This window comes from Grammomys surdaster, unplaced genomic scaffold (assembly GCF_004785775.1).
Source record: "Grammomys surdaster isolate TR1022 unplaced genomic scaffold, NIH_TR_1.0 126531, whole genome shotgun sequence".
NCBI classification, from domain to species: domain Eukaryota; kingdom Metazoa; phylum Chordata; class Mammalia; order Rodentia; family Muridae; genus Grammomys; species Grammomys surdaster.
Window position 1 is genome coordinate 10,932,856 of NW_021621323.1, and position 26,373 is coordinate 10,959,228.

General features: G+C 42.6%; 1 protein-coding gene across 1 annotated transcript; it reads left to right on the forward strand.

The window, feature by feature from the left end:
- Window positions 1–1,663: 1,663 nt before the first annotated feature.
- Lrit3 (leucine rich repeat, Ig-like and transmembrane domains 3) lies at window positions 1,664–19,738 on the forward strand. Its single transcript, XM_028760342.1, has 4 exons — window positions 1,664–1,779; window positions 4,671–5,143; window positions 16,564–16,869; window positions 18,585–19,738. Exons 1-4 carry the CDS (start codon window positions 1,664–1,666, stop codon window positions 19,736–19,738), a joined length of 2,049 nt encoding a protein of 682 aa, XP_028616175.1.
- Window positions 19,739–26,373: the final 6,635 nt, after the last annotated feature.

A 26,373-nucleotide genomic window follows, 5' to 3' on the forward strand; every position in this document is an offset into this window, starting at 1 on the left:
ACACACACACACACACACACACACACACACACACACACACACACACACAGTGCAGTCTTTCCTGTTTCTCTCTGCTTGCTTGGGAGGAAGCTCAGGTGCCACCCAACAAGACAGCTTTGCCTGGTTACACAGACTGAACGTGGTGTTCTCTTGTGCTTCCTCACTGGCCTGTGTCTCTCTCCGTCATCTGAGTTCTTTATGTACTGCAACCATGTGTTGCTTATCTTTGTACCTCCAGTCCTTGGTTCGGAGGTTGGCAAATTCTCAGTAAATATTTGGTGAGCGAGAGAATTTTGTAGTCTCTGAACAGCTGCAATACGGTGTTTTTAAATTCAGCAATGGTTTTTAGATTCCATTGCTTGGATAGAAATTCTATTAGAGTCTGATAACTTACCATGTAATGCTCTTATTTTTACAGAACTGGTTCTCCTTTCTCACGGTGTCATGGTTTAATATGATAGGTAGAATCACATTCTATGAAGATTAAAGCCTTTCTGTCATCCTCACGGATTATTCAGTGTGTGTGTGTGTGTGTGTGTGTGTGTGTGTGTAGGTAGTTTCTTAAGTTAAATTAAAATTGTATTCTCTGCAGTTGAGTGTAGTGGTGCATGCTTTTAGTTCCAGCAAGGATAGACAGTTTTCTACAAGCTCAAAGCCAGCCTGGTCTACATAGTGAGACAATGTCTCAAAAATTATTTTTGCTAAATATTATTAAAAGACATGGCAATTGGCCTTCTCTGATGCCCCTTAGATGGTGTCCATGTATCAGACTGGCATCCAACTTGTTGTGGACTGAGGACGACTTTGACCATCTGATCCTCCTGCCTTTACATCTCAAATGCTGAGCTTACAGACACGGACCCCGAAACCCAGATAGGACCCAGCCTTTGTCTATACCTGGCAAGCACTCTTCCAACTGGGCTGCAACCCCAGCCCTCATTTCATCATCAAATAGGGTTTTGGTGCCCCAACTCAGAATTAAATACAGCTTTGAACAGAGACAATTACCTTCATTAGAAAAGAACACTCTTGGGTACATTTTATGCATACAAGTTGATCTGGGAGAGACTCAGAACCTGTTCTCACTGGAACTGAAGCTCTGACACACCAGTTGTGGGCTGAGGAGTCTTACGGTGACCTCATAGGTCTAGTTTACTTGGTTTGGGGGAGATGAGCAGTCAGGGGCAACATTGGTAACTCTATTTGAGGTAAATCTGAATTAAAGTCACATTTGCTGGTGAAGTTGCAAAAAAGTAAAAGGAACGATGCCTATATAAATGAACTACTGAAAATCTTAGCATAGGCCAAGATACTGAGCTCTTTGTAAAACCGGTTATGGTTTTAAGCTATAGGAAACTTTTTAAGTCCATCTATAGGAAAAGTACCTGATATGGGTTTCCTTGTAAATCTAGACATGGGTGCCTATTGAAATTGCTTGATTTTCACTTCCCTTAGCAAGTGTGTTACTCGGCTGAGGCCATATTCAAAGGCTGGGTGGATTGATCCCCTGCAAGACACTTGAAGGTTAAGTAACTTCAGATCTCAGGCTAATCCGGCTAAGCTGCTGATGCTAAATGCCGGCTGGCCGGCATTCCAGGTGCGACAGCTTCCACATGCTCTTGTTTGGGCCCTTCCCTTTTGTCCAGAGAGCCACTTTGGAGCTATGTGGCTCTTGGCCTGCCTGTGCCTTGTGCTTTGCTTCCTGGGAGGAGTGCACTGTACCTGCCCCTCTCAGTGCTCCTGTGAGCATCACGGCAGACATGACGGCTTAGGATCAAGGTACGCCTCTCTCCTTGTTATGAAGTATTCTGATTGTCTTGGTAAGAAAAAGGAACCAGACTGATCAGCCTCATTTTATGACGGCAAATTATTTGTTAAAAATGAGAAACGGTTTAACCTCATGAGACTTGGTTCAGTGTTTATTAGCTGATTGTCTATTTTTATCATGGACAATGCTTACCTCTCAGAAGCCTTACACGGGTTTCTGGAATTCCAAAAGCACTTTCTGTCTTACAAAGATGTTTGTTACAGTTATGTACACACAATACCCCTCTCTGGAGAGCAGACCATATACCGTGTGGGCGTGGGGCATGAGTGCAGGCTTGTTACGGAAAGCGCAGAGAGTGAGGCTGGGTAGGAGCTGCGGGCTTATTGATATCGTCCACTGAGAGTTTCCCACTGTGCCCAAGGATTAGTAACAACTTGGTATGAGGAGGACAACAGTCAAGTTGGCGAGGTCAATTTATGAAAGTAAAGATGTTTGGAAAATACCACCTGTTGCAGATATTGTAGGCCCTCATAGAAGTTGTTAAGTCTCTATGTAGCTTTAACATAGTAAACATAATTTGTTTATGATATGCACGAATCCTTTTCCATGTAGGCAAATACAATATGGAACTCTTATTAGCCAAATACGGTAGACTCTGGGTTTTTTGAGAGTATTTTTGAAAATGTTTACTAAAAATAATAAATGCATCCTTGTGACTTTGCTAGTTGACATAAACAATGAGTCTCTGAAACAAAGCTTAATATAAGAATAACACAACTTTAATCAAATGATAATTAGGGTTGTGGTGTAGCTCAATGGTACAGCACACACCAGGCAGGTCTAAGGACACACATCTGATATCCAGCACAGCAGTGATGATGAAGATGATGATCATGGTGATGATGGTGATGGTGATGTTGATAATGCTGCAATTAAAGTTTATTTGTGAATGTTTTTATTTAGCCAACTCTGGTACCCTTTTTGAGACGTTCCCTGAGAAGTAAGATGCAATGAAAACAACAGAGGTTAGCACCTGTTATCCCAAAGATTTACAGCACTCGATAACCAGGCCAAGGAATCTCTAAAGACATTGCCAGAATGTCATCTTCTCCACGGTGGCCCCATTATGGTGGGCTCTACAAAAGCCACAGAACATTATGTCTGATTAGACCTCTCAAAGGACTCTAGTTCAATACCTGTCATATGTAAGTGAAGAAACAAAACTGCACAGGGACAAGTGACTGAGTCACCCTGGGTCTCAGCACCCTGATGCAATCACTGGGCCAACCAAGGTGCGGCTCCAGCTTCTTCCTGTGATAGCACATTGAAATGCTTACCTAAGGAGTGGACACTGCCATCATTCTGGTGTGAACTGACCCTGAGGTTTGTGATAGAAGTGCCCCAGAGACAGTCCAAGGTTCTCCGTGGTCTTCTAAAGTAACAGAAGTAACAAAAACACATTATTATATGCCACCAACAGGGCCTAGTGGCTCCACCCTGCTTGTCCCTGTGGGCATTATGGGCTGGCTGTGTTAAACTCATGGGCTTGCTGGGAAGTGTTTACCTGACAGTCATTTGATTGTTACGAATCACAATTTGAACATTGTTTTCTTTTCAAAACAGCGTATTCACATTGAGCAGTTCAGATGGTTGGGGGGGGTGGCGTGTAAATAGATAGTTTTGAGACTAGAACGAATCTAAGATTTGAGAATCATCATATTTAAACACACTCTCCGGACAGGTTCTTTTTCTACTCTATTTCATTCATGCTAACAAACAAGTTTAGGGAATGACTTGTTCAAGGACTGACTGCCAAAAGGAATCTGTTTGGTTTCTGATCTATTCCTTAGGCAGAAAGAAATGCATTGACATCTGCTCCTGCCTCCAGAAGTGGTTATCTCATAAAAGGATCCGTTTATTTTATCTTATTTTATTTTAATGATAGGCTCTCATGTAGTCTGGACTAGCTTGGAATTCCCTGTACCCAAGGATACCTTGACTGACTGATCCTCCTGCCTCTGTCTCCTGACTGACGTGACTACAGGTGTGTCTCATGCCTAGTTTATGCTGGTTTATACTGGTTTATACTGTGCTGAGGATTGGAGCCTGCTAGGCAAACACTTTATAACGAAGGTACATTCCAAGCCCCAATTCATGGTTTTGAGAAGATTCTTTTGACATCGGCCATTTTTTAAAGAGATTCACTTTGGTGTTGGAGAGAAGTGGGTTGGAAAGGTGGTTCTGGAGTATCCCACGGGTGGTCACCAGGGAGACATCATCTACCATTAGTGGGCACAGATTATTTCAGATGTTTACAGTCAATTGTTGGTAACAGCAGCAAATGCTGGCTGAGAACGTACGTGCCAGGAAGACATAGGATTCTACTTCCATTTCAATCAATCATAAGATGACAGCGTGACAACGTGACAGTGAGTCAGGTGAAGCAGCAGTCCCTGGCCACAGAGAAGGCGGAAGAGCTCGGCTTTCTTTAGTCTGTTACCCATTATCTGCCTCTTTGGAAAGCTGTGATGACTAATAAAGAAATGGATGTGACCGGTGTTTCTAAGGCCTAGCATGAAGAATCTCTATAAATATCCATTGACACCACGACGTTGCTCATATTTGATCAATTTTAACTATGAGAATGGCCATTTTGTGAGTTCAGTCAAATGGTCACCATATTGGGTGATCATGGGGAGGAAGAAGATGAAGATGATGATGATGGTGGTGGTGGTAGTGATGAAAATGACGTGATGGTGAGTCTATTGATAAGCAGGTTTTCCAGACTAAGCAAATATGTAAAAAGCAGTAGGGTATGAAAGACATGCATGTTTCATATAAGGCTTCATTTTAAAGTGAGTCACGGAGAGTAGATCTTCTTGCATTGCTTTTGTGATGACAGGTCAGTGTTGTGTAACGACCTGGATATGAATGAAGTCCCGACAAACTTCCCTGTGGACACCTCGAAGCTTCGCATAGAGAAAACCGTGGTCAGCAGGATCCCTGCTGAGGCCTTCTACTACCTGGTGGAGCTTCAGTACCTCTGGCTGACTTACAACTCAGTGGCCAGCTTAGAAACCAGTAGCTTTTATAACCTAAAGCAGCTGCATGAGTTGCGTTTGGGTGGGAATTCTCTGACTGCTTTCCCTTGGGTGTCTCTGTTGGACATGCCCCACCTGAGGACGCTAGACTTACACAATAACAGAATAACCAGTGTGCCAAACGAGGCAGTCAGATATCTGAGGAACCTTACCTGCCTGGATTTGTCAAGCAACAGACTGACCACACTGCCACCAGATTTCCTGGACAGCTGGTCTCATTTAGCGATGACACCTTCTAGAATCCCAGACCTTCCATCGAGAAGAATTATTCTTGGTAAGTTTGAAAGCTTGTTATGCATAGTTTTAAGTGTGTGTGTGTGTCACCAAGGATCTACAAGGATCTAACCTGGGGTCTTAACACTTGCTAAGTATATAAGCGTATATCACCGAGATACCACCCACTCCCTGAATTCAATTCATCTACACCTGCTTAGCTGTGTTTCCTGTAATATGTAATGGCTGTGCATGTGAGCCCATGTATGTACATGTGAGAACACATATGTGCATATGAGCATGCATGTGAGCATGTAGAAAGCACAGGGAGAAAGGTGCTCTCAATCTGAGAGAGTTTACCAGCCTGCTGCACTCATCTGATCGCACCAATGAATGCACAGCTACCCTCTGCTGCTCTATTTTCAACCTCTTACTCGGTCCTTCAGTAGTACCTGCTACTCAAGTACCACGGCTTTTATTAAATCTCTCTGCTTAGAGAGTTCCAGGACAGCCAGGGCGACACAGAAAAACCCTGTCTTGGAAAAAAAAAAAAGGTTGGAGATTCTACATATGCCCATTCTTCCGATCTCGGGTGATAGTTGTGGTAAGGACCATTTTGTAATATATTACAGATAAAGACAGAAGGCACAATCAAGCCACTTGCTCTGATTGGCTCACCACACCGTGAGGAAGCTGGGGTAGGAGTCCAGGTCCTGTGGGCCTAAGATCCATGCCAGGTCCGATTTCTCTGTGACATGTTGTGGGAGGTTTGCTCGCTTGGACGACCTTTTCAGATTGTGTCTTAAAAGAGAAGAAGTAGGGGCACACTCTGAGTTTCTCTCTCTGATCTAGATGAGTACAAACAGCAACTTAGAACATTTCAGTGTATGGATAGAACTCCAAACTAGAGTCATGGAATTCCAGTTTGAAATTATAATACTGGCAGATTTCCAGATCTTTACGCAGGCACATGTGTAAGGACATCTACTGTTTAACCTTAGAGGGCAAACCTAATAGTTGGAGAGAGTACCAAATGTTTATTCAGTGGCTTTTTTTTTTATTGACACCCAAATTTGTTCACTTGTAAACATAGTGGGATTTGTCCAGAGGGCAGCAGCAGCCCGAGTGTTTTCACAGAATTCCCCAAAGTGTTAATTGAGTTCGTATCTATGGATATATCCTGATTTCTTGCCAGGTCACTCACTACAGCCTGGGGGTGTGGGTCTATAATTGTCACCCCCTCTTTCATAGCCAGGAAAGAGGCAGAATCAAGTCTCAGATTTGTCATTCATCTCCAAAGACATCATTTGTCTTTTACAAGTTTTTTTTTTTTTTGAGTAACTGACACATACTTTGTCCATTGTGAAATGCAAGATCGGAAGTGAACAGTTCAGTGAATTCTTACAAAAGCTTGCCCTTGAAAATGATACCTTCATCAAGATGGAGAATATTCCATCACTTAAAATGGCCATGCTTTTGATCTCCTGTGCCAGTGACACAAGACTGTGTCTCATATTGTGGAGCCGTTAGGTTGGTTTGCATCATCTGCTCTAGCATGCTTCAGGAATGGTGTGTCCTGTGACACACAGGCTGGTGCCCAACTTCTGTCACTCAGCAGCATGTTTCTGAGGCTACCCATTCCCAGGCTGACATTCATGTCACCTTTCCGCAGTGCCTTACTGTAGAACTTCACTGTATGAACCAGATGTTCAGTTGTTCAGCCTTTCTCTGATTGGGTACCTTCATTCTTTCCAGGTTGGGGCTTTAATGAAGTGAAATACTCTCATACAAATTTAAATACTCTCAGAAAACGGTTTTGTGTGGCGTATATTTTTATTTCTCTTGCATAAATTCCTAAGGTCAACATGGCTGTGTTAAAGAATGTCTGAGTATGTAAGTTTTAAAGAAACTGTTCATTTTCCAAAGCGGGTATATAGCACCATGCCTTGCCCTGGCCCTGTGTGACAGCCTGGTTGTTCTGTGTCCTCCTGAATACTTCATGATGTTGAGTGTTTGTTTCAGCTCTTCTGAGGAGTCAGCAGACCAATCAAGCAGCTGAGTCATTTTTGCTTTGCCTTAGTGACTAGTGATGCCAGCCAGTTGCCATTTTTCTCCCCAGTCATTTGTACATAATCCTCCAAGAACTATCTGCCCAGGTCTTTTGCCTGTTTTTCAGAGTCATTTTCCATTTATCTTTACTACTGGATATATCTCAATTATGTGAATTATAAATACTTTAATTCTGGCTGACCCATTCATTTCTAAGCAATGTATCTGATAAGAAATATTTAAAATTTGATGGCATGTGACTTATTATTATTTTACTCTTAGAACTGCCTGAGAACCATTTAAGAAATATCTCCACAGCACAAGATTACAGAGAGACCCTGCTTTCTTTGTAGACCGAGTCTTTAAACTCAATTTGTAGCCTTATGTCCTCATCTTCCAGGCTTCACGACTATGACTCACCCAAAAGAGTCTCTGCATGAGTGTAAAGCAGGACATCATTTGTCAGAGAGGCTTTCCTTTCCCATCGCATGGCTGCACACCGCAGCCCCTACAAAACTAAGTGGGGTCTCGCCTTGCTTTGAGCGCTACAGTTCACATGATAAGCTTTGTACAAGGATCTGTTTCTAACTTCCCAAACACACAGAGAAATAACCAATTTAATGCAACTATTCTGATATGCAAACAATACTGAATTTTTCTCTGAGAAGGGATGAAGCAGCACCCACTGGCCCCATCCAAGATCAGTCATGAAGAAATTAATGCAGATCACTCTGACTGTGACTTGTGTGGTTCCTTCAAAGAATTCGAGTAATAGTTTAACCTTGGCAACTTTCTGTACCTTTGTCCCCACGAGGGAAAGCACCAGGTGGACGAATGGACTCAGTCAGTTCTTGTATAACTGTCTTTAATTTACATCTTAAAATCTGCACCTTTGACCTTAGACATTTCAAGATTGGAACAAATAGGCTTTGTGTTTTTGAGGAATTAAAAAAACTTTCCTCTTGGTTTATATAACTTTTATATGTAACTGGTAGGATTGATTTTTAATTTTTTGTTTTGTTTTGGTTTTTTTGTTTTATCAAGACAGGGTTTCTCTGTGTTGCCCTGGCTGTCCTGGAACTCACTCTGTAGACCAGGCTGGCCTCAAACTCAAGAAATCTGCCTGCCTCTGCCTCCCAAGTGCTGGGATTAAAGGCGTGTGCCACCACCGCCCGGAGATTTTTAATTTTTTTAAAGTTGACACATTTTAATAATTGTTTTAAAGTATGAGTGGAACTGTTAATGTTCCAATTCTTGAATATTTCCTGTGTAGACGTTTGGACTCCAGACAGCTGTTGCTGCTTTCGCAGTTTGACTTGCAGATAATCACCTTCCAGCCACCGTCCAATGGTGTGCATGCTTTTTGGTGACAGAGATGAACTCTGTGCTAGAAGGCTTTCTAGATTAGGAGGCTAAAGAAATGTGGGGTTAGTCAGGACTCTAAGAGACTTAAGAAATCAAAGAGGTAATCTCTCTCTTTGTGCTTTAGCCTCCTCCGGTGTGGAATCAGAAAAAAAAAATCATCTTCTCAAGATGGCAAAGAGCTGAGTGTGGTGTGAGCCATAGGGTAGCCTGCTGAATGCTCCAAGATCTAAACACTTGAGTTCAAATCCTGCCTACCCAGTTGTGTAACTTAGACACGTTTCCCTCCTTCTTGAGCCCTGGCTCATTTCCTCTCATTAGAAGAAGGATCACTCTGCTGTTACTCACCTCACACTGTTGTGAGAACCTGAGGCTGTTTGCTATTCTTATCCATCAGTTTCCTGGGCTCCACTTTCCGAATGTCTGTGAGCACAGGTGAGGAAAGATGCCCCCGGTTATTCTGCACTATGTCGGTGAATATTTTTGGTAAAGAAAAATCTTTGGGTGTTAGAGATAAGACTCCTCCCGGAGCAAAAGTCAGGAGCGTTCACTGTCGGTATAACTAAGAAAATTATTTCCTCCACAGCTGTGATTTTCAGTCCTGCTCTCATCAAAAACCCATACAACCGTGTGTGACAGGCTGGCTTGTCCAGGACTGAGAGGTTTCTCAAAGCTTGGTTCTCAGTGTGAAAAATCAGTAAAATCCCGGGCAAACTCATCTTGAACTGGGGTAAAATAGTGGTGCTTTTGCAGTACTTGACAAATGCAGTATTTGTCACGTGGGAAAGTGTTAGTGAAGGAAAACCTCCAGCATTGATAAATCAAGGAATCTTCAAAGGAAAGTATTCTGCACACATTAACTGCTACAGAAAATGGTGACTCTGATCTGTTGGGCATGGCTTGAACATAGGACACTTCAAAGCCCACCTTCACAGTGACACAGTTCCTCCAACATGGCCATACCCACTCCAATAAGGCCACACCTCCTAATTGTGCCACTTCCTATAGGTCAGGCATTCAAACACATGAGTCTGTGGGGGCTGTTCCTATTGGAACCACCACACCTCCCCTCCCTTTCTCTCTCCCTCACATCTTCCCTTCCACCATTCCTCATCCTGGGAATTGAACTTAGGGGTGGCAAGCATGGTTGGCAAGCAAGGATTCCATAGCCAGGGCTACATTTTGAGTTCTTTGGTTTCTTAATGTTAGTCATTCTGACCGCAGTGAGATGTAATATCGCTTTCAATCTGAGTTTCTGTGATGACTGAGGCTATTACATAGTTTTTGTATGTTTATTGACCATTTATACTTCTTTGAAAAGTGTCTGTTCACATTGTTTGCCGGTTCATTTATCAGATTATCTGTGCTTGTGCTGTTTAATTCTTTGAGTTCTTCATGAATCCTGGTTTTTAATCCCATGTTGGAAAAGTGGCTGGATAGGATTTTCTCTCTTTCCATCGACTGGTTCTCTTTTTGTTGCTAATTGCTTCCTGTGCTGTGCAGAGTCTTTTAGTTTGATGCATTTGGTTTGCCAGTTCCTGCTATTGCATTTTGAGGTGTTGGAATTTTATTCAGAAATGCATTGTGTATGCCTGTATCTTGCCATGTTTCCTCTGGTAACTTCATAGTTTCAGGTCTTCTATTAAAGGTGTTGGATCTGTTTTGGAATGTTATTTGTACAGACAGATGCAGAAGGATCACTTTAGAACTGTGGTTCTCAACCTTCCTAACGCTATGACCCTTTAAAGCAGTTCTTTATGTTGTGGTGATCCCCAAAAATAAATTTATTTTTGGTTCTACTTCATAACTGTAAAAGTGTTGGAGACAGAGTTTGTCAAAGGGGTCATGGTCCACGTGTCGAGAACCACTGTTTTAGGGTTTTTTCTGGTTTACCAAATCATGTTATTTAATTTATTCTAAATCTCCTTTCTTCTAGTTAAGTGTTTTCTTCCCTATCTCTCATGTGTGTATGGATTTCTTTTCTCTTATATGGGTAGGATTCCTTCAGATATCTTCTGTAGTATTGCTCAGTGGTTGTAAATTGTGTTTGTGCTCAACTTGGAAGGTCTATTCATCCAACAGTTTTAAGAGACAGCTTTGCCGGGTATCATGACTAGGTTGGCAGATGTCTCTTAGAATTTGCAATATATTTCTCCATGACTGCCAAGCTCTGTCCTGAGAGGCCTGCTATTATTCTGATAGGTGACCTTATGAGTAATTTTTTACTTGATAGACAGTTGGTGCTTCTGTTTTGTGGCTTTCAATCATCTTTTCTTGTTCTGTATTCTTGAAATTTTAACTACCATATAACACAGAGAGATTCTTTTCTGGTCACATTTAGTTGAGGTTCTAAATGCCTCTTGTACTTGGATGAACGGATTTCTCCCCATATTTGGGAAATTTTCGGCTGAATTACATTACTCTTAAGCTGTATCTTAGCTCTCTCTGTATCAAAGCTTTGTGTGTTGCTATCCAAATGTACTATTTCATCAATCTTGCCTTCAATGCCTGATATTCTTTCTTTTGCCTGATTTATTCTTTTGGTGACACTTTCTGCTGACTTTTAATTTTGTCTTGTATTTGAACTGTCAAGATTTCTGTTTGGTCTCTTTTCAGAATCTTTACCTCCTGGGTACATTTCTCATGGAAGCCTTGAATTGACTTTTTCATTCATCTGTTTATTTGTATTCTCAAGGAGGTTATTATTTTCAAAATTGGACTTTTGAGTAGTTTGCTTGGCAGTTCCATCATTGTTATATTGTTGTTCTTTGGGGTCATATTGCTTGGCTTTTTGCACATGTCTTGTGTTTCCTGGACGCAATGATGTGTGTCCTACTGCGTCGGCTGTACCGTCTAGCTGTAAATGAAGAGTCTTTCCTTTTTTTTTTTGTACTTTTTAACTAGTGTTTTAAAGTTATCATGTAGGGTTTTTACATGTATGCTTTGCTCATATTCACCCTACACACACACACACACACTGACCTCACTCCCATACCTCTTACTCCTCTCTTGCTTGTCCCATCCTTCCCAAATGGTCCTCCTGCTGCCTCCCAAATGGTCCTCCCGCTGCCTCCATGCTGTGTTTCATTACCTTGTCTTTCCTCCCCACTACTCACAATATCTCCCTCTCCTCTCATGATCCCTTTTTTATTTTCGTGACCTATACATACAACATATGTATCTACGCAGGGATATAATTTAAGCCTAGATTCTGAATGAAAACATAGTGCTTGTCTTTCTGAGCCTGGCTTATTTCATTAATATGATGATTTTCAGCTTCATTCGATTACCTGGAAAAAAATGCCATGATTTTGTTTTTTTCTTTACAGCTGGAAAAGGATCCGGTGTATGTATGCACACATTTTGTTTATCCTCTTGTCTGCTGGTGGACATCCATGCTGGCTCCATGTCTTGGCTATTGTGATAGAATGACAGCAGACATGATTATATGTGTGTGTTTAGAGTCCTTTGGGTGTGTCCCCTATAGTGGTATGCCTGAGTGATTTGATAGTCTAATTTTTTGTGTGTTTGTTTGTTTTCAGGAGCCTCCACGGTAATTTCCATAGTGGCTGTCCCAGTTTATATTTGCTAGCAAGGCATAAGGGCTCATACAGGGTCTTTTAGGGGACAACCTTCTCTTGAGGTTTCGATCCCCATTTGCGCTCAGGGGAGAAAGCAGATGTCTTGGTTACTTTTCTATTGCTGAGACACTATGCAAGGAAACTTATAAAGAAAATGTATAAAACTTACAAATAAACCCTTTAATTCAGGGAGCTCCATTACAGGTTCAGATCGTCCATGATTATCATGATGGGAAGCATGACGGCAGGCAGACATGCAGGGCACTGGAGCAGAAGCTGAGTGCTTACGTCTGATCCATAGGCCTGTCGCAGAGAACAAGAGACTGGATCTGGCTCAATGCTCACTCCCAGTGACACACCTGGTCCAACAAGACCACACCTCCTAATCCTTCCCAGGCAGTTCCACCAGCAAGGGACCAAACACTCAAATATGTGAGCCTACAGTGGTCGTTCTCATTCAAATCCCATCAGACTACAGTAACAACAGCAACAACACAAAAACGAACGATGCTTTTAAGTTCAGCAGGAAAACAAAAAACAAACAAACAAACAAAAAAATGGGAGCAGTATCTCTATTAGAACAGCTTGTGTGATTTTGTCTACACCTGGTTAGATAGTCCTGGAGCCAGCGCGGCCCTTTCAGAAAGCTTTGAGGCTTTTCCCCTTCTCTCATTTGCTGAAGACCCCATTTGCTGAAGACCCCACCAAGGGAGACCCTTCCGAGATTGTTGTGTTTCTTAGTACACTGCGTGGAGGAAGCCAGTTGAGCACTAAGAGAGCAAGCAAGCAATGGTCCATGCATGTCTTCTCTCTGCTTATGACTGTGGATGTGATGTTTTAAGAATCCCGCTTGATTTCTCTGTGATAGTGGACTATAGTGGACTCATAACCCAAATATCTCCTTCTCTTCAGTTGCTTTTGGTCAGGATGTTTTATTACTTCAACAGGAATGAAACCAGGACAACTTGTTTTTACCTTAAATCTAGTGAAATCCTTTTTTTTTTTTTTTCGAGACAGGGTTTCTCTGTGTAGCCCTGGCTGTCCTGGAACTCACTCTGTAGACCAGGCTAGCCTCGAACTCTCTAACTCAGAAATCCGCCTGCCTCTGCCTTCCAAGTGCTGGGATTAAAGGTGTGTGCCACCACCGCCCGGCTAATCTAGTGAAATCCTTAACCAACATTTATTAAAACTAAGTATTAATTAGAGATAGGGTATCACTATTTTGCCCTGGCTGGCCTAGAACTTGCTATATAGACCAGGCTAGTACTGAAATCACAGTGAGATCTGTTTTCCTTTACCCACTGAATACTGGGGTTAAAAGTGCATACCACCATACCTGGCCTAAGGTGTTTTTATGAAGAGGCACCTTTTATACCTCAACTGAGAGATTAAAAATGTTACAGATCAGGGAATGTACCATACTGTTCTGCTTCGGACTGGTGGTAATCTTGTGGTGTTAGTTTGCTGGTCATCCTTAAATTTCTTCCAATCCATGATTATTATTTTTATTTTGTAGATTGATGAAACATTGTTTCTGAAGAGAGGGTGCTCTGGAGATTTCTCAGGTTTCTTCTCTTACAGATGAAGAAGTGAGGGCTCAGAAGGCTGCTCCATGAGGCTTCCCAGCCCTGTTTAGAATCCATGCATGGTAGGGGTAGTGAAGAGGACATTTCCTCCTGCCATTTCCTCGCCACCTCCATTCCTCTTCCACACCATATTTAAACCCACCCTTAGTATGTCAAATCAGCTGGCATTTACAACAGTGAATGAATATCTAGCAGTCTAGGAAGGAAGTGAGGTTGAAAGTCGATTGTAGTTATTTGCTGTTAGAGACGTGCTGATCTTACAAGTTAATCTCTGTCAACAGCAAGAAAGTGTGGATTAGAGAAGAGAGAATCTGTATATACCAACAACATTTCTGTGTTATTTATTGCTTATTCATAATTTGAAGCATTGATTATACCAACAATGGGTTTAATGTATGTTTAGGAAGGATGGTTAAAGATTACAGATAGTTTTATCACAGATCATCCTTCGTCAGGTAGTTTACATGAATTAGTAAATTAACATTCATGTAAATCTGTGGCAGAGTAGCTGCCATTATATACATTCTGGGAGAGGTTGCTGCATCTATCTAATGTTCTGGAGATTTCTAGAACTGGAATTTCAGCCTAGATATTAGGTTTCATACCCAAACTTAGTTATTCAATATGAGAAAGAAAGAAAAACAAAAACAATAAACCAAGAAGCCTGCTTATGGCATGCAACCAGGGGAAGGAACCAATATTCAAAAGAATACAAATTAGCATTAATTAGAGAACTAGCATAGATTCACAGTATTTAATGTAAGAGGAAAGGATTCAAGGTTATTCACCCATAGGAGAAAAACAAACTTCTCAAATAGGAGATTAAAAAGTAACCAGTCCCGGCAGGAGAATGACCCCCCTGTGACCCGCTGTTACAGTAGCAGTAGGCAGAAGAGAAAATACATGCCCTACAAACGGGCAGTTCTGTGTCCAGCATTGTTAGAATTCCTTAAATCACAGTTCTCCATTTTCTTCTCAGCTCAGATCCCAGGCCATCAGCAAAAGCTACAACTACAAGTCTCCAAGGCCAGCCCTTGTCCCAAGCTTATGGGGAAGCTGTTGATTAGAGGACAGCATCTCTAGAGAGACATTTGCCCTAGTCCATGTTTTAAAGAACTACCTTGGGTCCCTCCAAGACTTTCAAAGTCTTACCGTGGGTTGTTTTGCTCTAAATGCCTTTCTGGTAATTTTGGAGAGGCTGGGAATGAACCCAACATCTTTGATTATTTTACATTGAATGGTTCCTGAGCTGCAGCCTCCATCAGTTGCAAGAAGCTCTGTCCCCAGCAACAGCCTTGGTGTTCTACATGAGTGTTCCCTTAGGTAGAGAACATTCTGCTACATAAGCATTCGTTCTACTCTTCACACTTACCCCAGACGACAACACCACTAACCTTTCTGACATTCCACAACAAGGATCTTTCTTTTCCTTTCTAGAAACTGTAAATCACTTTCCTTTAAGCTCTCAATGACAAGCTCCTTGAGGGTCAAATGACGTCAGCTCACAGTCCCCAAAGCTGGGGTAGATACCAAAGATACTCACAGTCGGAAACCTTCAGCCTGTCTGTCTCTTTTGTCCTGAGATTCAGCACATCACCTTGGTGGCCACCACACATGGCATCCATGCAAAGTCCCTTTCTGGTCTATCACCTTCTTTTGCTGGTTCTGCTTTCAAAAGCCTCATTTTTATCTCAATTTGTCTTCCAGTGACACAAACCCATGACACATTCCAGGCTGTGCTAGGCAGCTCGTAGCACCCTGTGATGGGCTGGGAGGCACTCTCTGAGTATTCTAGGACTTTGTGACTCTATCTCATACTTACGGCAGTCTGTGGTACCTGGGTTCAATGACTAGGAGGGGGGTGAGTGGGATATAAGGGAGTGTGTGTGTGTGTGTGTGTGTGTATGTATGTGTATGTATGTGTATGTATGTGTATGTGTATGTATATATTCCAATACTGACTAGCTATGTGACGTTGGTCAAGGTTTTAGCACCTCTGTGCTTCAACTTCTTCACCTCTAAAATGGAAATAACAATAACATACTGCCTTCCTCACAGAATTGTTGGGATTAAATGAGAATAAAGATTAATATATGAAACATTAATTAATTAGCTCTATTCAAATTGCCCCGCTGGCAGCAATGTGTATTCCTCGATACCCACTAAAATGCTCTGGATTCTCGAATGAAACACACACACACACACACACACACACACACGGCCTTCATTTTAATATGCCTTAAACAGCGGAATAGCTGGGCCCTCTCTCAAACTTCCTCGTAGCTTACGCCTCCCCTCCGATACTCCTGAATCATTACTTACTAAAATCTGTATTCCATCTTTGCTACTCAGACCCAAGCCACAGAGAGGCCCCTGGGGCTGCTCTTCCCCGGCTCTTACATGGTTGATTCTCTGTCTTCTACAGCTCTCAAGCCTCCATTCTATCCTTTCCTAACATGAGATTCTAAAGCCTCTTCCCATGGTTCCCTTGTCCAGGAAATCTAAAGTCCCACCTCTGTCTCTCTCCCCAGCCACTGGCCACCGGTGACTTTATTTACCAGTTAGAACCAGCTGGGAGCAGGGACCCTCAGTGTCTCATATACAGACCTGTGAATTCCTGTGTAATTTGGGAACCCAATTGACATAAGCAATAAACCAAACTCACAACAAGTATATAGAGCGGAGGAAATGCTAGATTTGAGTATTGACAACTTGAAGGGGATATGCGTATTGAGATCGCTGGGCTTTTAGAGCAAAGTCGACATGCCAGTGACTGTAATTGTCCCTCCCAGAACTTCATTTATAAGAGAGATAATGTGACAATCTCCTGTCATAAGACAAGCTGTGCTGCAACATTACTTCTCAGGATGACCTTTACTGTCCCTTTTCTTTCTGTCCTTTAGGTTTACAGGACAACCCTTGGTTCTGTGACTGTCACATTTCCAAAGTGATCGAGCTGTCCAAAGTCTTGGACCACACTGTTGTACTTCTTGATCCTCTGATGGTCTGCAGCGAACCCGAGCACCTCCAAGGAATCTTGTTTCAGAGGGTGGAGTTGGAAAAGTGTCTGAAGCCATCTGTGATGATGTCGGCTACCAAAATTACGTCTGCTCTGGGCAGTAATGTTCTGCTGAGGTGTGATGCCAAGGGCTACCCCACCCCTCAGCTGTTGTGGACCAGATCCGACAGCTCTCCAGTTAACCATACAGGTATAGTTAGTATTCGGACATGAAACAAGTTTACAAAAATCTGGACTGCATCTCATGTTTTCATGCAAATTTAAATGGCTAGTGAATTCGTATGAGACTAAGGTCATTGGATGCAGTGGCATAGGTTGTAGAGCTATGTCTTTGTCTTTAGTGGTGATAATGGAGCCCAGGGCCTTATGCTAGGCAAGTGTTTGCTCTACCACCAAGTGGACACTTTCAGCTACAAAGTCAAATAAACTTTTGTTTCAACACTTGGAATAAAACCCAGGATTTTCTGTACTATATTTCTAGTTCTATGAACACAAGGGATTTCAACAGTGCATCTTACTGATTAAAATCTTCTCACTCTATATAAATATCTAGAAAATAATTAGATGATCAAGTCATTTTCTTTCCTTAGGTAAAAATTTCATGTGAAGTAAACACATGATTGCCACCGAGACTTTTGTCTTCTTCTTCAGTTTTCTTGGATACACTCGTTTTAAACTGTAAATCTAAGAAACATGTTCCAAGTCTTTCATATAATTTTTAAACAACTATTTAAATACTTTTAGAAATATTATTTAGATTTTTTTAAAGCCCGTGAAGACAAGGCCAGGCTTTGGCTCACCTAAGCAAAGATATTCTGATAATTAGAAGGATGTAGTTTTGGGACTCTTTAAAATAAAATTAAAATTGAGGTTTAAAAATTTAACTTGGGGCTGGAGAGATGGCTCAGAGGTTAAGAGCACTGACTGTTGTTCCAGAGGTCCTGAGTTCAATTCCCAGCAACTACATGGTGGCTCACAACCATCTGTAATGGGATCTGATGCCCTCTTCTGGTGTGTCTGAATGAAGACAGTGACAGTGTCCTCACATACATAAAACAAAAGACTCTTGCAGGGCAGTGGTGGTGCACGCCTTTAATTCCAGCACTTGGGAGGCAGAGGCAGGCAAATTTCTGAGTTCAAGGCCAGCCTGGTCTACAGAGTGAGTTCCAGGACAGCCAGGGCTACACAGAGAAACCCTATCTCGAAAAACAAAAAAAATATTAAAAATTAAACTTGATGGAATAAAGAAGCTAAGGTCTACTATCCCTATAGATTGCTGGTAGACAACCCAAAGTTTGAATTCTCGAAGTTTACGTTCACATCTGGGCTGTTGGCACCCTGCTTTCTGTAATACTGTTCTTTAGGAACCTTCTGTCTTGATTTCAGATAAAAAAAATTTAACGTTTAGCAAAGAAATACTGCAATTTTCTACATATTTTTATATATTACTCTGTAAACAAGGGAGCTTATAATTTTCTCATTTATCTGAGTTTAATATGAGATGAATCTTAGGATAAAAATCATAACTCCTCTATGCCAGAAAATGACATTTTGTTCCTTCCTGGTATGGGCAAAGATACATTAAATTACAGCGAAAAATTTTTTTTGACAAAGAGTTAAGTAAAGTCTTACAATAAATGTTTTATAGATTTACAATCAAAACTGAGTGGGAGGTTTTTAAGATTAGTTTTCCTCATCCTCTTGTTTGACAAACAGAGACATGTACATACCAGTCACCTTGTACACAACTGGATGCTGCTTAAGAGACAAAAGTTTACTATGACCCGGATCTCCAGGTTTCCATCCCACATACTCTTTTAAAAAATTATTTTCCTAACAGGCAGACACCGGAGTACTTGGCTGGCAGGTCCTAGGCTTCATGTGTACATATTTGTTTTCTTCTAGTCATTCAGGAGTCTCCAGGAGAAGGAGTCAGATGGTCCATCATAAGCCTGACAGGCATCTCCGACAAGGATGCTGGGGATTACAGATGTAAAGCCAAAAATCTGGCAGGGATGTCGGAAGCTGTGGTGACTGTGACAGTTGTTGGTGGTGTTACAACCACCCTATCACTAGATACTTCAGAAAGAAGCCCGGGAGAGCACTCTGAACAGCAATATTCCCAGCCGGGATTAGGAAGATCAACACCTCCATCTAAGTCCTGGTTATCGCCGAGACTCTCTTCCGCTTCTTCCCACCCCACCCCCTCAACTGCTCTCTCTACGTCTACATTGCCTCCTCCTCCCTCCTCTTTGCCTCCCATCTTCTCAGCTGCTTCTGCAACCACCAGTGTAAAATCCAGCATCTCAGGAAGCACCAGCAGCACTAGTCACCAGCCACCCCAGTTCCAATCCAGTAGGAAAAGCAATACGAAGATAGAGAAGAACGGAAGGAAGTTTCCTCCACTCAGCGCAAGTAAGAAAGAAGAGTTGGCATTGTTGGACCAGGCCGTGCCAACGGAAACAAATGTTACTATCAAAGACCTCAGGGTGGCCCGCGAAACGGGCGTGAGTGTGACCCTGACGTGGAACAGCAGCAGCAGCAACACACAGGAGTCCGCTGTGACTGTGCTGTATTCTAAGTACGGTGAGAAGGACCTGCTGCTAGTGAATGCAGACTATGGCAAGAACCAAGCAACCATAAATGGCCTGGAGCCGGGCAGTCAGTACGTGGCATGTGTCTGTCCAAAAGGAATGGGCCCCCGGGAGGATCAGTGTATCACCTTTTCTACCAACAGGGTAGAGGGGCTTGACTCACAGTGGTCATTACTCATCGTGGTGACCAGTACTGCCTGTGTGATTGTCGTACCCCTAATTTGTTTCTTATTATACAAAGTCTGCAGACTGCAATGTTCATCAGACCCTTTCTGGGAAGATGATTTGTCAAAAGAGACATATATCCAATTTGAGACCCTGTCACCCAGGTCACAGAGTATAGGGGAGCTCTGGACACGGAGGCACAAAGATGATGGGGAAAAGCTGCTGCTATGCTCCAGGTCAAGTGTAGAGTCTCAGATGAATCTTAAAAGCGACAGCTGTAGAGCAGAGTATTATGGCTGAGGTTTTGCAGGAGAGATGAACATGAACAAAGAAACGTGGGCGCTAAGCTGCAACGTCCTCTGTTGGGTGGCTTCTGGACAGACCTCCATGGGGTCTGTGAGAATCACAAATGGGGTATTTTTTGATGTATTTACATTTTTTAGTTGAGAAACAACTCAACTAAAACAACAAATGATTCCGATTTTTATTACACGGATGACGTCTGTATAAATAATTTTTCCAGTGGTATTTAAGAAGCTTGTCCTAATTTTAGGGAAATCTGGTTCCTAAAATAAATTGACAAGAAAATATTCATGATAGGTAAACTCTGCATTGAAGGAGAGAGAGTATTTTAAACAGTGGAAGAACATTAGCATAACCAGCCAAGGCTGATGGCCCCGGATGTTCAAAGTGCTTTTGAAGGTTTGCTGTGGGCGTTTGCTGCCACAGCCTGGTGCGTGAATGTGAGATTCTAATGAATCTTGTGTCTAGAAATAGTGAAAAGATCATAACAAACACAACATTTCTATAGAATTAGCGGTTGTATTTAACACAGTTGATAGACTGTATGTGTCTTGTGATGTGTTGTTAGCTTAAGAACAACATCCTTAATTTCTTTCATTTTCTCCTCTTAATCTCATTGTCTTCCTTCACTTTTCTTTCTTCATCCTGTAAAACTTCTCCCTTAAGGGTCTGAAGATGCACAGCAGCCAAAGGACTCTAAGCTCAGCTGTCTTCGGCCTCGGTGTATTTATTCTCTGGGTTGAGCAAAGATCTTTGAGATTTCTTTACTGCTGTTGTTGTTGAGGTATAGTGGTTTCCCCCTTTATTTTTATTTTTTCACTTTTATATGGATTGGTGTTTTGCCTCACCATACATTTGGGGATCACATGTGTGCCCAGTGCCCTCAGAGGATAGAAGCAGGCACCTGGGACTGGAGATTAGACAACTCATTCATTACTGTATGATGAATGGGTCAAAGGAAATCAAGAAAGAAACAAAAAAAATACACAAACAGGAGGAGCACTCTTCAAGTCATTCTATACAGCCAGTCTCGTGCTAATACCAGACCAGGGAAAGATACAGCAGTAAAAGGGACGGCGTTGTAAAGCAGGAGAACAAGCACGTGATCAAGCAAGAGAAAGAGGCCAATAGCCCTGGCGAACATAGGTTCAAAATTACTCAGTAAAATACTTGCAAACCAAGTGTAGACATACATCAAAAAGATCACTCACCATGGCTGAGTTGGCTTTATCCTTGACATGCAGGGGTATAGTTCAACGCATGCAAGTCAATAAGTGTCGATGACAATTTTCTCAGCCACGGTTTTATTCCTGTGATGGTGCATCATAAGCAAATCAACTTATTGGGGAAAAGGTTTATTTGGTGTAAGCTGCCACATCACAGTTAATTACCAAAGGAAGTCCAGACAAGAAATCACACAGGTCAGGAACCTGGAGGCAAGAGCTGATGCAGAGACCATGGAGGGGTACTGCTTACTGGCTTGCTCCTAGTGGCTTGTTCAGCCTGCTTTCTTATAGCACCACCAGGCGAAAGATGGTACCTGGGCCCTCCCTCAAAAATCTCTAGTTAAGAAAATGTTCTACATGCTTGCCTGTAGCCTGATTTTATAGAGGCAGTTTCTGAATTGAGGCTTCTTCCTCTCTGATGACTCTTGCTTGTGTCAAGTTGACACAAAACTAGCCAGCACAGTATTGAACCACATAAATCAATTGAAAGACCATGTCATAAAACAATGTTTTAAGATTTTGAAAGAGAAGTGTTGGTGGATTCATTGGTATTTTATTTTATTTTCTGGTTAAAAAAACAAACAAACAGGGAAATTGGAGGAGGCCCACAAATGCATGGAAGAAAGACTTCATAAATACTATTTAGTTTTAAAAAAATCTTTCCACAAGTATTGTACACATTATAAGATGTTGTGTGGCTACAACGATTAATGAAAGGCATAGTATAGTCTGCAGCCAAGCAATGTGCTGCAACCTGGTCTGGAGCTATCCAGGAGATAAGGCTACCCAGCACAGGCATGGTCATGCATTGTGGGAAAGAGCTAGCCTTTAGAAGCAGTTCTATTCTGGGAATGGTGGGACTGAATATAGACGTGAGGGAGAGAAGCTTCCACCAAACTCCGAGAATGGTCTCTGGACTGAGATGTCCTTGTTTATGTCATCAGACTCTGATGGAATGTGGCCACAGCACCAGCACTGGTCCCTATCCATCTTATACACCACTTCCGGAACGAACTGCTAATCAAGACTGGTCTTTGACAATTAGTCCGAAGGAGTCCAGGAGCTGGCTCTTAGCAGGCAGGCCTGTGCTTAAACCTGAAAACTGGCAAGAAGATGAAATTCGGCACTTAAATGATGGGATCCGGCACTTAAATGAGCTATGACGGGCATTTCCCAGGGAGGACTGAGTGTGGCCGGTGGCCGGATGTGGTGACGAACTTCAGTGCTGTTCGTGAATGGCTCCACAGTGGGCCTGGAGGACTTTGTTCTGCTCACTGCCCTTATTGCCTTCCGCATGCGCTTTTGTATGTCTGTTATGGAGGCTCCCACCAGGCTAAACCTGCCAAAATTATTCCTGAGTTGGGCCAGCCTCTTGGGAAGATGGACAGGCTCTGATGAGGAAGAAAGGAAGACATCCTGGATGGAAGCAGTGAGTGCCACACGGCATGCCTCCAGTTCCTGATGTGTGAGAGAGCGTCTCACCTGCAAGTTCCTTGGCACCATGATGCCAGGCAGCCGAAGACGGCCAAGGAGCAGCTTCTCTTCGGGCGTTCTATTGCTGTCCATCAATCGGGGAACTCTCCACCGACTCCTGATTCAACACACCAGCAGAGTCACAATGTCACCCCCCAAAAAATGTGACTGCAGTCCTCTGCTCATCTGTATACTATCTCAGTGAGGCAGCATGTCCTCTCAGGGGCCATGTCAACTCCTGTGACATGTGCTGGGGTCCAATGGCAGCAGACCACGAACAACATGCTCAAATCAGTCTGCCAAGTAGATGGAGGGCTTTCAAATCCTCTGAAGTTTGCTCTGCCACTACACGCAGGACACAGTCACTGCCTGTCACAGTCTAGCCCACAGCTAAAATAGCAGCTGCCTCTGCCACATTGTTCTACAGGATACCTGGCCCTGCTGGCTGGGTATCTGTCATGTAGCCACTTCCGGAGAAACATGGCTGCTCTGACCTGGTCGCCGTCTTTTACTCTTATCCACTTATAATCTCATCCAGCCTTTAGGTTCCCCTAACATCCCTGGTGTGGCTGGAAATCTTGCCAATGTTCTGAATCACAGGTGCACAGTGAGGCCACTGTAGAAGGATCCATTTCACTAGACTCTCCTTTCCCTGGGCTGTGAAGATTTTGAGGCATAGGATGGATTTCTGAAGTTGTGTCAGGAGTTCTGAAATATTCTGAGAAGCGAGTTCTGATAGAGTATATTTTGTGTAAGATACATGTTGGCTTTTAGGGTACTACATCATAGAAATTATAAGTAGCTGGAGAATTCAGAGTCACTCTAAACATCTCCTTGATAAAACTTAAAAAGACTTTTAGTTTAGACATGATGTGCATACTGAAAGAACAGCTGTGGATGGATAGCTTGTTTAGATTCTAAAACTTCCCTATGCCCATAACTTCCTGGTTTTCTTTCCCTCCTCTTTGTCTTTCTCTTCCCTTTGCCTTTCACTTCCTATTCTGTTTCCTTTTCCCTCTCCTTCCCTCCCCTCCTCTTCCCTCTCCTTCCCTCCCCTTCTCTTCCCTCTCCTTCCCTCCCCTCCTCTTCCCTCTCTTTCCCTCCCCTCCTCTTCCCTCTCCTTCCTTCCCCTCCCCTTCCTCCCCCTCCTTCCCCTTCCCTTCTCTCTTCTTCCATCCTCTCCCCTCCCCTTCCTTTCCTTTCTCTCCCTCCCTGACAGTGCCAGTGCTGTTACAGTACAGAGCTCAGGCATAGGCCTGGGGGATTAAAGGAAGACACAGACCTGGGTCATTCCTTATGAGAGAATGCCGAGGCTTTTACTGAGCAGGTTCAATATATACACCAAACCGGAAAGGGAAAAACACAAACAGGAACTCAACTGGGGGGACAATGGTTTGTATAGTGGAAAGTCCCTGCCCGGGGCATCACACCTTCAATAGGATGTTTTGTTCTTAGAAAAACTGCAGAATGTTACTTGGCAGACAGCAGCACACAGAAAGTTGCAGCCAGGGCACATCAGCCCTTCGGGGTCCTACACCTCCCCTTCCTCTCCCCTCCCTTCCCTTCTCTTCCCCCTCCCCTCCCCCTCCTCTCCAGGTATCCTTGGTGCTCTCACCACTGAGTGCATTGTCTAATTATCTAAAGCTTTTAGTTTACTATTCACTGTTAAGGATCTTCAAAACACTTTTTATAAATAACTTTGTCTAACTTCAGTTGATGCTAGATTAACTTATTTTAAACTAACAGGTCAATAAACTTTTATTTATTTACTTACCTATTTTATTTGTTTATTTTTTTACTACTCTGTCATTCAATGCTGTCATCGTGTATTTAAATGGTTCAGACAAATGCTAAATCGTTCACAGCGTATCAACAATTCTATGACTGTGGGAGAGGGTTACAGACTTCTGAGCCCAGCAGTGGATACAGAGGGGTGCCCAAATTATATAAAAGAAATTCATCAAGAGAGGAGGATAGGGCCACCAGATGTGATAAGTTACCGATTTCCTTCAAAATCAAATCCAGCCGGGAGTTGATTTCCGACCTTCAAGGAAAAGCTTACGGGGGACGTAGAGTCATGGGGCTGAGAGAAAGCCCTGTGCTATTCCTCGGCCTCCTACTGGCACATGAAGTGTGTGGCAACTAATCCAGTCGTAGCACTGTAAGTTGTATACCTTAAAAGCATGCACACTGGAGGCGTAAAGTGTCCCAGTGATGTCATTGCTGTCCTGTCTTTTGAGTATGCTTTCTCAGGGAGGAAAGAAAGACTAAAGTCAGATTGGTCAACATGAAATACATACGACCAATATCTTAATAGTGTTAATGGAGACACTGCTGAGCAAGTCTAAATGACCTACAGCTAACGGGTGTGCCAACCCAAAATAATCATGAGGCAAGACGGTTCAGCAGGTAATGGTACTTACTGCCTGAGGATTACAATCTGATGGGAGGAATTTGATCCCTGGGACCCTGTAAAGACAGAAGGAGGGAACTGACTCAACCCAGTTGCTCTGTGTCCACCAGAGATGCGCCATGGCACATGTATACACACACACACACAGATTAAAACTACATCCTCTCCCTTGCAGTGATTATAATATTTTACATTTAGGGAAAAAGTATTTTGTTTGTTTGTTTGTTTGTTTGTTTGAGACAGGGTTTCTCTGTGCCATCCTGGCTGTCCTGGAACTCACTCTTGTAGACCAGGCTGGCCTTGAACTCAGAAATCCACCTGCCTCTGCCTCCCATGTGCTGGGATTAAAGGCATGCACCACCACTGCCCGGCAGAAAAAGACATTTTATTTTGTTATCATGTGCTATAAAATGAAACACTGAAATATCTAGATTCCCTTTTTTTTTTGAGATTTTATTTATTTTCATTTTACATGTATGACTCTTTTGCCTGAATGTATGTCTCTGCTCAATGTTTGTGCAGTGCCCATGGAGGCCAGAAGAGGGCATCAGATCCCTGGGACTAGAGTTAACAGTTGTAAGCCACCATGTTGGTGCTGGGACTGGAACTCTGGTTCTCTGGAAGAGCAGCCAGGGCTCCCAACTGCTAAGCTGTCTCCCCAGCTTTAAATATCCAGAGTCTTAAGATATTCAAAAAGACAGCACTGAACAGAGTCAAGCAGGTGTGTCCTGGAATTTGAAAAAATATTTACAAAAGTTCAAAGAAAAAAATTAATTTTCAATCCCTGAACTTGGGTCTCAAAAAAACAGATTGAAAGATAAGAAGATGCTTCTATAGGAGGAGTATTGATGTACAAGCACAAGTTCCTGCATCTAGAGCCCCAGCCTGTAGAAAGCTAGGCAGGACTATGGAAATGCCTGTAATTTGCCTGCACCTCCAGCAGAGGTAGGTAGAGCCCTGACGCTTGCTGGCCAGCCAAGCTAGCCAAAGTGATGAGCTTTCATTTCACTGAGAAATTCTATCTTAAGAGAGTAAGGCCAAAATCTGACCTCTACATGTACTCTCATGGTCATGTGTGTCTTAAGCTCATGGTCATGCACCACACATGCATGCACACACATTGCACACATGTATAGATGCGCATCTGCACAGACACACACACACTCGGACACATACACACACACACACACACACACACAAACACACAAACACACCACAAAACCAAAGAGGATGCAGGTAATGCAGAGAACAAAATTTTAAAGAAAGAAATAAAGCAGATCAAGTTCACTGACACATGTTTATTCATAATAGATTGTAAAATTAAGATTTAAATAAATAAAATGGTAATAATTTCTCACGGGTGGGGAATTTACTATGAATTTTTATAGATTCAGAATCCAAAAAAAAAAAAAAATCAGGTGTATCATCCAGTGTCTTTCTGAATAAATAAATGCAGAAAACTCATTTTATTATTGTTGTTTGTTTAATTTTTTGAGACAAATTCTCTTTGTTGAATCCCA

What these genes read in the sequence shown, in the direction of transcription:
- Lrit3 (XM_028760342.1), top strand. Translation starts at nt 1,664, where the DNA reads ATGTGGCTCTTGGCCTGCCTGTGCCTTGTGCTTTGCTTCCTGGGAGGA. An exon ending in ATCGAGAAGAATTATTCTTG is followed by an intron (nt 5,144 to 16,563) that starts GTAAGTTTGAAA and finishes TCTGTCCTTTAG; the next exon opens with GTTTACAGGACAACCCTTGG. An exon ending in CTCTCCAGTTAACCATACAG is followed by an intron (nt 16,870 to 18,584) that starts GTATAGTTAGTA and finishes GTTTTCTTCTAG; the next exon opens with TCATTCAGGAGTCTCCAGGA.